Source organism: Delphinus delphis, chromosome 3 (assembly GCF_949987515.2).
Source record: "Delphinus delphis chromosome 3, mDelDel1.2, whole genome shotgun sequence".
Classification (NCBI taxonomy): domain Eukaryota; kingdom Metazoa; phylum Chordata; class Mammalia; order Artiodactyla; family Delphinidae; genus Delphinus; species Delphinus delphis.
The window spans coordinates 129,287,420-129,298,882 of record NC_082685.1 but is presented as its reverse complement, the minus strand read 5'-3'; the positions used below and the strand labels follow the sequence as shown (position 1 = coordinate 129,298,882).

General features: G+C 45.7%; 1 protein-coding gene across 1 annotated transcript in view; it reads left to right on the top strand.

Annotated features, from left to right (window-relative positions):
- The first annotated feature begins 4,823 nt into the window (after positions 1-4,823).
- The window catches only part of MAP3K1 (mitogen-activated protein kinase kinase kinase 1), an 81,645-nt gene continuing 75,005 nt past the window's right edge, over positions 4,824-11,463 (top strand). Inside the window, exon 1 of the mRNA XM_060009473.1 lies at positions 4,824-5,313. Within this exon, the coding sequence (XP_059865456.1) occupies positions 4,832-5,313 (482 nt within the window). The 5' untranslated portion in view covers positions 4,824-4,831. The remainder of the gene's footprint in view (positions 5,314-11,463) is intronic.

Sequence of the window (11,463 nt, the reverse complement as noted above, 5' to 3'; positions counted from 1 at the left end):
TGCAAAGAATTCAAAGAATCAGCGCAGAGTTGTAAAGGTAAGCAGAATTTTGCTAACTGTGAGACAAATGAAACTTCATTAGTTGTAGTTGTATTTTTAAATAAAAATCCCAATTCAACTGGCTTTCATTATTTACCATAAAATTAGTTTCTGATTTTAAATACAAGTAAATACATGCAAAATGTTTAGATGGCTGGTTAATAAAAAGGAATCTCATATATATGCATATATGTATATATAATATAAAATATTTTCTTTTAGCCTAAAACATAAATAACAGGGTTTTGTTTTGTATAGTTGGGGGGTTTTAACCAGTATTTGGCTGTAGGGCCTTGGTCTTTTGAGTGTGGGTCCACTATTCAGAGCCCTATGTATCTTTCTCCCATATCTCGTTGACAATTTTCACTTTTAATCTCTTTCAAGCAAAGTGAAAACTGATAGATACGTGCCAAGTTCTTACAGATTTGAATGCTTTTTTCCCCAATCTTTCACAATCATCATACCCACAACTAATGTGACAGAGATTCTTCTGTGTCTCAACTTCATTCATTCTTTCAAAGCATTTAACTTAGTTTTCATTGGAACACCTTTCATTTTGCACTTACATACTCATGTTTAATAGTATTTAATTAAATTCCATAAGGATAGTTATAACAGGTATAGTCAGATTTGTGAAAAAATATGATGGATTCTCTTGGGGTCCATAACTCACCTGGTGTGCAGGTGTCATGAGCATTCATTGTGCTGTGGCATCCCTCTGCCTGCTGCACACCACACCAGGAATGACAGGTATCTGTTACTGGATGAGTCAGCTAAGTGGAGGCTTGTTAAGAAACTTTTTACTATAATGTCACCTACAGTGTACTTGTAGAGGGACAACTATCCCATAAATGACAAGATTTCCTGACTTAGGACATCTGGAAATACCTGGGAATTATGGTGTCTGGAAAGAGCACAGAGAAACCAAGTTCCAGCCCCAATTCTCCTGCAAGTATTCCATAATAATATTGATAACTCTGATAGGACACCAGCTTTTCCTCTGTTCTCAAGGTTATCTTCTTACTCTCTATGACTACCTAAGACATAGATCTCACAGAGGAGTGAAACCACACACACTGTTGGATCTGAAATTCTATCAGAGTCAGCCTGATAAATGCCCACTAATAAAAATACTTGCAGATGGGAATGTTTTATTTATTTACTTTTATAAATATGAAAAACAACCAACAATATCCCCAGAGAAGAAGAAAACTTCTTGCATGTGCGTAATAGGTGTTTAATAAACACATGATGAATGATACATGGGCTGAAATATTTCTGACAGTGCATATTAACTCCATTCATTCTAATATCAGTGATGTTTATGCACGATGAGGAAATGCACCAATATTAAACTGGATCCTCCAAATGAATGTGATGTAGGAACTGAAGTGTGACTTAGGGATCCCAGAAGCACTATGTGGAAGCAGTGATCTGTAAAGCACTGGCGTAAAGGTTACCATAGCTGTCATGGCATAAATGAAATCACTGCAACATGTGTACCTGAGTGAGGATAGAAACAAAGAAAATGAAATCACTGCAACATTTGTATCTGAGTGAGGATAGAAATAAAGAGCTTGGAAATAGGAACCGAAATTTTCAGTGTACAAGCAACCTTGGAAGAGACACCATTATGTCATTAAAGAAATCAAATTAAGGCAATTTGACATATGCCTTTATGCATTAATATAAAGCAGGCTCCTACAGCACCAAACTAGAACTAGAATCTTAACCATGCTTAAGCTGCAAAAACTATGGTAGCAATTCGGTGGGTTAAAATCTCTTCAAAAATACGTTGTATCAACATATGGCAAGAACACCCTTTTCAGTCAAGCATGTCCTTTGATTATTTTTCTACCTTAAAAAAATGTCTGGGGCTTCCCTGGTGGCCGCAGTGGTTGAGAGTCCGCCTGCTGAGGCAGGGGACACGGGTTCGTGCCCGGTTTGGGAGGATCCCACATGCCGCGGAGTGGCTGGGCCCGGGAGCCATAGCCGCTGAGCCTGCGAGTCCGGAGCCTGTGCTCCGCAACGGGAGAGGCCCCAACAGTGAGAGGCCCGCGTACAAAAAAAAAAAAAGTTTGTCGGTGTATAGATGCATGATGACAACATGAATATTTACATAAAAGATTAAGGGGAAGGGCTTCCCTTGTGTCCCAGTGGTTAACAATCCGCCTGCCAATGCAAGGGACACGGGCTCGAGCCTTGGTCCGGGAAGATCCCACATGCCGCGGAGCAACTAAGCCCGGGCGCCACAACTACTGAGCCTGCGCTCTAGAGCCTGCGAGCCACAACTACTGAAGCCCGTGCACCTAGAGCTCGTGCTCCGCAACAAGAGAAGCCGCCACAATGAGAAGCCCGCGCACCGCACCGAAGAGTAGCCCCCACTCGCCACATCTAGAGAAAGCCCGCTCGCAGCAACTAAGACCCAACATAGCCAGAAATAAATAAACAAATTTTTTAAAAAAGATTGGGCTTCCCTGGTGGCGCAGTGGTTTAGAGTCCGCCTGCCGATGCAGGGGACACGGGTTCGTGCCCCGGTCCGGGAAGATCCCACATGCCACGGAGCGGCTAGGCCCGTGAGCCATGGCCACTGAGCCTGTGTGTCCGGAGCCTGTGCTCCGCAACGGGAGAGGCCACAACAGTGAGAGGCCCACGTACCGCAAAAAAAAAAAAAAAAAAAGATTAAGGGGAAAATGACTCAAAGTACCAAAAGCTAGATGAAAGACCAGCACTTAAGGTTTCTCCATAGTGGTGTGATGGATGGAGGTCAGAGAACTGTGGCTAGTTGATAGTGTTGTATTTGGTGCTCCTCTCACTTGGTTCCATTTTCATCACTGTACAAATGAAGAGGCAAAAGTAAATGTTTTGCTGGAATTCCATTTCCACTTTTCTACTCTGGCCAAACTTCAAAACTGGAACAAGTTTGAAAAGCTGAAGGCGTCTACTTACTTTTCTCATTTACAGTTAACTAAATATGTGTGTGCAAATTTAAAGGTTTTCTGATCTAAATAGGAAAGAAAAAAGTTTATCCTTTCCAATGTAGGATTTGGTGGGTGTGGCAATCCGGGAAGACCTGGGAAATAACTACTGTTTTCCTTGGATGATACACTTGGCTACCGTTAAAAGAGTGTATAATTATAGCCTAAATGTAGACTTAAACTTTTAACAGATTTATCTAAAGTTTCAAAATTTGTGCCATTGGATGTAATTATCTAAAACTATCTTATGGCAGATGTTGCAGTACTCAAAACACTGAGCTAATATGAAATCTGAACCCGCTTTAAAAATCCCTCGGATATCACCATCCTCCTCAGTTACCATTTATAGCCAGGAAGGAGGTTTTCATTTTATCTATTTCCAAAAAAATCAAAGGAATTATTTTGTAGACAGTTTAGACTCCTGTCGAAATATATGAATACTGACAGGATACCGCTCTCCTTTCTGTTCCTGAGGAGCCCTCTGCCTCCCCCCCCAACCCAGCCCCCGCCTTAATTCCTGTTTCACAAAATAAATCTAGGGACTCTGCTCCCGGGTTGTGGGAGATTTCTCATCACAGACAAACTGGCTGGAGGAAGAGAAGGGAGGGGAGAAATAAACGCGACACGGAAGCCTGAAGAAAGGTCGAAAATCATTAACATGTAAATGGTGCTTTTTCCATTCCAAAGCACCTTATCGCCAGACGCCCCCAGGGACTGGAAGGGTTCGGAACTCCGCGTTAGGCAGCTCGGGCACTGCAGGGGCGGGGGCGGAGGGAACCCGGACGGCGGCCCGACCCTGCTGGGAAGAGGGACGTGCAGCTAAAAGCATAGGATTCGGGGAGGGCCAGAACCTGGCCGAGGATGACAATAGCAAACACTTCCTGGTTCCTTCCCCAAACGTGCTCTCTGTGGTCCTGTATATCGCTGCCTTCCCCAAAGACACCGGAGGAAAAAATAGAAATCTGTAGAGATCCCCCGGACCCCCGCCGCCCGCTCCTGTCTCTCTCTAGCCGGGGGCGGGATAGAGGGTGAGAAGAGTGTCCCAATCGGTGACTTCAGGTTTTGAACAAGATATTCCAGGAAACTTTTATTTGTAGCATGATTTGGGGGGTGGGGGGTGGGCAAAAGATGAGGAAAGCTTTTATAAAACTTGTTTTTTTTGGTGCGCGGAACTAGGGCCGCTGAACGTTGGGTTTCTTTCGCTTTGCAGCAGGCGACACCCCTGGGCGCCACCTGCGCGCCCCGTACGGAGTGGAGGCGGGGTCGGGGGTGGGTTGGTCCGCGCCCGGGTTCTCCGACGCCCACTGCAACAGGCAATGCGAATGACAGGCTGCAGACCCTCTCGCCTGCGTCCTCTTCAACGGCCCATACACCGAAGTTCGAACTGCGGCTCCCGTGAGGCGAGCCCCGGCCAAGCCGGGCCGAGATTGCGGCGGAGAGGAAGCGGCGCTCCTCCACCGAAGCTCCTCCTCTCGCCGGTGCAGCCCGGGACTACCTGGCGGCGCGGCGGGTGCGGCGCGCAAACCGCAGCGCGCCCCCACGGCGGCCACCTCGGAGCCCACCTTGCTGGCCGGCGCGCAGGACGGAGCGCACAGCCGGCCCCCCACCAACCTGCAGCCGGCTGTCCTCCCTCCACTGAACGCCGCGCGCTCGCGCGTCAGTCCCTGCCGGGCGCCCAGAGGGCCGCGCTCACGCAGTTGGCGCAGGCGGCCTTACGCTAGAGGCGCAGCGCCCGCCCGTCCGCCCGCCCCCTGCACTCTCCCCGCCCCCTCCCTCCCTCGCAGGGGCCAAGCGAATGTAGCCCGCGAGAGAAAATGGCGGCGGCGGCGGGGAATCGCGCCTCGTCCTCGGGATTCCCGGGCGCCGGGGCGGCGAGCCCCGAAGCGGGCGGCGGCGGAGGGGCCCTCAAGGCAAGCAGCACGCCCACGGCAGCCGCGGGGCTGCTGCGGGAGGCGGGCAGTGGGGGCCGCGAACGGGCGGACTGGCGGCGGCGGCAGCTGCGCAAAGTGCGGAGTGTGGAGCTGGACCAGCTGCCCGAGCCGCCGCTTTTCCTCACCGCCTCGCCGCCGTCGTCCTCCACTTCCCCGTCGCCGGAGCCCGCGGACGCGGCCGCTGGCGGGAGCGGTTTCCAGCCTGTGGTGGTGCCGCCGCCCCACGGAGCCGCGAGCCGCAGCGGCGCCCACCCTACAGAACCGGCGGCCGCACCGGACAGCGGCGCCCCGAGCCCCGCGGGGGCCGAGCCCGGGGAGAAGCGGACGCCCGCCGCCGAGCCGCCTCTTGCGGCGGCCCCAGCCGGGTGAGCAGCGCGGCCGGGGGCGCGATGGGGACTTGGGGGGCGGGCGGGCGAGGGCAATGAATGAACCCCGGGCACTGCGCAGGGCGTCCCGGGGATCCGCGCAGCGAGGCTGCACGCCGCTCGCCGGGAGCCCTCTGGCACCCCCTTTGACCCTTCCGGCGTCGGGCGGCGCCCCGGACCTGGCCTGGGGTACGGGACGGGACGGGGGCCCGGGGCGGGGACATGCGGGAGAGTTTGTTATTGTTTGCAGACATGTGACAGGCGTGCGAGCCGCGCTGCGGGTACCGGTTGAGATAAGGTGTGGGGGCCCGGGCTGGCTTTTGGGGGCTCCCGGAATCGGAACTCTCCGAGGAGCCCCGGAGCGGGACCCTGGCGTTGCCCTCCGGGTCGGGTTGGGAGGCGGGCAGCCGTGCAGCGGCGGCGACCTCGGACAAGAGTCCTCGGGGGCGCCGGGGTGAGGCCCGACCCTGCAGGCGGGCGGTGTAGGTGGGCGGGGTAGGTGGGGAACCCTGCCCGAGGCCGGGGGTGGGGGGGCCAGAGCGCGGCGGAGAAAGCGGTGGGGTCCCCGCGGCTGTGACAGGCAGAGTCTCTCGGCAGGTACCGGGGGCCGGGCTGGGACGAAGGCTGCGCGCCCGGAGCGCGGCCGCAGGGGGCTCCGGGTGGACGGCTCCGTAACGTCTGTCAAAGCGGTGTGGGCTGATCGGCTGCAAATGCTCGGGGGCTTGCGGTCTTTTAGGACGTGGGGTTTTCTGATTGCGTCCCCCAATGTCCTTGGGAATGAAGACTGCACCACTAAGACTTGAGTGACTTCTGTTTGGAGTTTGAATTTGGCCTTTGAGGTTTGCATTTGGCGGAGTGGTGTAAGAGCCAGGACCGGATGTGTCAGCCATTCAGTTTCAAAGCGGTGGTGACTGCTCCCCGCAGCCTCTCCGGCGTGGTTGGGGACCGCGGCGCGAGTGCGGTACTTCCTGCTCCGTGCAGCTGCGCGGGCCGCCGCCGACTGCCGGCTTCCAGGGGACACAGTGCTGTGACTCCGGCTCCGTAAGAGCCGTACTGCCTGTGCGCTACGGTGTTTGTAAGGTAACTCAGACCAGCCGTTCCTGGCCTGACCCTTTTTGGCAACTGGAAATTTTTATGTTTAAGGAAGTTCTTTTGACTGTGACAGCCATCATCCTTGTTTTTAAAAGAATCTGACTAGTGTATGCAAAGCACAAGTTTGAGAGGTATTTTGAGTTGCTGGAAATGTTTTTGTGATAGTCACCCGTTTCCCTATAGGGTTTCCTGACCTTTATTCTGAGTATTTTAAAGACTGCCTTAGGTTTGTTTCCCTTGTGAAACGAATTTGACAGTAGGACTCATTGGCTTTGGTTAATTATCTAAAGTGATTTTGGGGGGAACTTGATTGTTTAAAACCACAGTTCGTTGATTCCTTGGAAGTTGCCCCTTTCCCTCTCCCCGCCTCAACCCTCCCCCCCCCCAAAAAAAACCAACTAAAAATATGGTCAGCACTGTGCCATGGCAGTATTGATAGGAAAGATTTGTGACTGTGGTAGTTTTCTGTGTGCTCTTGTCCATGTAACTTAGTCTTACAGGGTTATTCCTCTACACTACTGCTCCTGGGAAGATTGGATTAAAACTTGACTAGGATAATTCGTTGTAGGCAATTGTTACTACAAGTGAGCTCCAGATAAAAATGTTAAACCCAAAATTTGAGAGATTAATTTTGTCTGTTCTCATGAGACCGAATTTTTGGATACAGTAAATAGTTTAGCAAGTGTCAGCATTCTAGTCATCTTAATGAGCTATTGAATATAGCAGAAGAGGAACTACTGTAAAATTAACATATAGATGTTGTTTAGTGTTGTCTCCACACAAAATAAGAGGACGAAGGTGTAAGCAGATAGAATTCAGGTACTGAGTAATCCATGCTTAATTTTTGCATTTTGTAACCTAGGTTTTTCCCCTCTTTTGTTTAAGGGGTGGATAATAATTGCACAGTATATGAAATTATGGGCTAATCAGCATAATCATTTTTTAAAATGAATGTCACTAGCCAGAATGCTGTTTGTTCATCCCAAATCTTATACCTAAACATTTCATTTATAGTAAAATGTTGATTCCTTCTCCTCTTGAAATAGTGATTTTTTTTTTTTTTTTTACAATTTCCTTGTTAATGGGGTTGAAATTCATTTGATTCTATTGGTATAAACACTTTGATTGTAAGCAGTTAGTAAAATCTCAGTTGAACTTTACTTTTTTGACAGTAGTTGCATTCATACTTTCAGGAGGAAAATCTAACATTGAGATTTTGAAATATTTTTGTTTCAGTGGTACTATAGGTCTGGAGACCCCTTCTGTTTAAAGACTTATTGTATTCTTTTAAAGAGAATTCTGTGAGATTTTTAATTTCATAATTTCCTCCAATTTTTGATCTTCGGATGTAGAAATTTAAATTGTAGAAAATACATTTTTGTAGTATAACTTATATAAAGAATACTCATATTAAAACAGAAGATTTTAAGTACATCCCTCTTTTACAGATTAGTAACTGAAATCAGTGGAAGTTTTTTGCCTGTAAGTGGCGCCCAAGGGTTTGGGATTTTTCCTTATATTACAGAATTAGGGGCTTTTTCTTCCTATTTACGGTCTTTGAAGAGAAATTACAGTGTTACTCTCCATTGAACAGGCTATTGTGAGTTGGTAGATATAATTACTCCATTCTATTTTTGTAACTTAAAAAAAAACAACTATCAATTTGCTGGCCCCATGAAAGAACAAGATATGCTGTACTTGTTAATGTTAGTTTTTGTGTAAAAACTAAAGCTATTTCATAGGCTGCTTTTATATCCTCATAGAGCCCTTAGCTTTCACTTCCTTTTAGAAGCTGCTAGACTATAAATATAACTTAGTGAATTTTTACTAGAGGAGGTATAGGAACATTATTACCTAAAAACAAGTTCTTAAAAAAGTTAAGTTGGTGATTTTATAAAACAATAGAGGTAGTTACATAAGTTAGTCTTACATGAATTTGTAAGTTTTGTAATTATGAATTGTCTCCAAGTTCTGTTTTAAATTAGGTAAGGAAATTAATGCATTCTTCAAAGACTAACCTTATTAAATATAATTCTGAAAAAGAAATATCAGAACTAGAATTGTTGCCAACTTTTGTTGTCTTTTCATATCTGATTTTGGCAAGGGTGACTGGTTAACCAACATTCCTTAATATATTATCCCCAATACACTATAATAACTCCGTTTTGTTAGATACAAAAAACAGGAAGTAGCTCTGTTCATCTATATTCTTTCACATCTCCTGTAGCACCTCAAGCATATGTTGCATGTTTTAGAAATGGTCACGGACTTATTGACATAAAGATTCCAAAATATGGAATGAAAGGAGTGTTCTTTGCTTTCAACAAGAACAGAAGAACCAGCTACAGCTTGCCTAGGCTGTCTGCTGATCAGCCCTTGACAGTTGCTGTGAGCATTCCAGAAGAAGAAATGATGGGGTGGCAAGGCAGTTAATGGGGAGTGGATTCCCCTGAGGAAGAATGTGGGGCATTCAGAAGTGCTCTGAGTTAGAAGGCACAACTTTTGCATTTTGTACCCTATTTTCTTGGGTTGAGAGTTATTTCTTTATGAAGAAGGCAATAGGAGAACGTGGCATGGAAAAGTAATAGTCTCCAGAGGCTACTTAAGAGCTGCAGTATATTGCACTTCTAACCTTGAAATGCCTTGCTATATCAGATATACCAAGTATATTCCTTAGACTTGGTTGTTTTCCTCAGTCTTGGCCTCCTTTTATATCCTGAGTCAAAAATTAGAGCTACTTTAAAATGTAAACGGGTAAAAGATTAATGTGAGGAAATGTGCAGTATTAGGAATCAACCCAAGTTGTTTTTAAGAAATAATTTAAGAACATTTTTAAACACGAAAGAAATAATCAGGAACAGAATTAAATGTTCATTTACAAATGCTCATTGCAAAGCAGTGAGATGAGTTGGGTGTTCTTATTGCAAGAATATAAGAGGTTTTTTGCTGTGGCTAAACATGTACATTGAGCATAGAGATGTATTTAGATACCTTTTATATAGTCACTTTTTTTGCCTTCTGTGTGTCAGGCAAGTTATATATATTATCTCATTTCATCATCGCTGCAGCCTTCCAGTGCATTGTAGTTTCTGTTTTCAAGAGGTGGAAACTCATGTGCAATGCTAAAGCCCCATTATCACACAACTAGAAGACAGGCTAGGATTCAAACCCAAGTTAGTCCCACTCCACAGTCCATTTCTTTTCACCACTCTAACGTCTCCATTTTCTTTTTCAAGTTAATAATCAGATTAACTAATGATTTTGAAGGAGAAAGTTGTTCTTCAAGAGTCAATAAGCAATTGATAGGTTTCTACCCAGTGCCATTGCTAATACATTTGTCTCCTGATGTGTATGTAATGCATAGCTTTCTGTAACCTGGCCTCATCCATGTAATACAAGTAAGCTGTGCTTAGATCACCTTATCATGTTAGGCAGGGAGAATAATTGATTAGTGTTGAGTGTTTCTTAGGTTCCTTGATTTGTGCTGTTTACATCGTAAGTGGAAGGAAATAAAGAAGCTGAAATAATATCACATATTTATTTTTAATCATCACACATGGAGACAAGCTGTTGCAGTATAGCTAGACCCTATCCCTTTGTACTTGTTTTAGATTTCATGCATCCAGCATTTATGAACCTCTGCAAGGTGATGTTCTGGGTGGTAGAGAAAAATATCATCAACGCACAGCCTCTGTTTCTGTTGGCAGATTGTAGTATGAACATGTTTCACACCACCATGTTAAGCGTTGTAAGAGATAGGAATAGAGAGGGGCATCCAGATTAAAGAGTAGTGCTGTGAATCTCACCCATGACATTCCACACTGTATTCCTGCAGTGAATACAGTAGTACCTCACTAACTTTCTGAGGAATTAATTGACCTTCTAGGTTTGTGGTTAAGGGTGGTAGCTTTGTTCTGCTTTCTGCTTGTACATTTGGTCTGCTAGTTTTTGCTCTTTCTCTTTGGTCTCTTTACCTTTTCTTCGGACAGATATATGCTGTAGCTTTTCCATTTCCACAGCAATGGCAACAGGAATTCAGATACAGATTAGTTTCAAACTATTTCTGCCTACTCTTAGGAGGTATATGTATGGAACTGCAAGTTCAGACATGATTTTTTTCTTTCTTGAAAGAGAAAATTAAAATGGGGGTATAGGAGCAAGAAACCGAGTATCTACCAATGCTGGCTTTAGAATTCAGACTTTATTATTAGTAACAGCAACTCTGCTAGTTAAGAAAACAACATTGGGAAATGTAAAATATGCTCTAGGATGTAAGATAATCAAGAAGATACCCTTGTCTTCATTTACTCTGTGACATATCATGGTTGGTTCAGGTATGTTTGGTATGGAGAGGAGCTCTGTACTGTTAGTGATTGAGTCCTTTGAAATACTAGTCTGGTTAGTTTTGGTTTAATAGATTGAGATGTTGTAGACTGCCAAGAACTCTTCAGGTTCTTAAAACCCACCAAGCGTGTGTTTCTGTGAGTACAGTCTGTCACCTGGGAATTATTGATGAGACAGTCAGACTTCTTGAAGACTAGAGGAAGTGCCCGGAGCTCACACAGTGCTGTAGTTAGTGTGTTTACTAAGTTTATCACATGTAAGCATGATGATGATGAATATATGCGGAGCAAGGAGAGGGTAGATACTGGGCGGTGGGTGGAGGTGGTACTCTTGACAGATAAGATGTGATTATTACCTTTCTTTATTGCTAAATAGCCATTCGACTGATATAGCATCAAATAATCTTCAAACTGGTCTTACAGTGTTCTGAATACTAAATATCAACTGCTAACAGACAAGGAGCTCTGTCTTATTCTTTGTCATTGCTCAGCACCTAGGCTAATGTCTAGCACCCATGAATATTGGATGCACATGAGTGTTAGGATGAATTCATTTTCCCAAAGTGGTTATTTTTACATAAGTGTATAAGAAGATACACTGACTCATGACTTACTGTGATGTGATGTGATTTGAATCATAATCTAGCTTGAGGCAGGTTTTGAAGGCAGGAACTATTTCTTATGAGTTTTTGTGCATTGCTTGGTATTTTGTAGC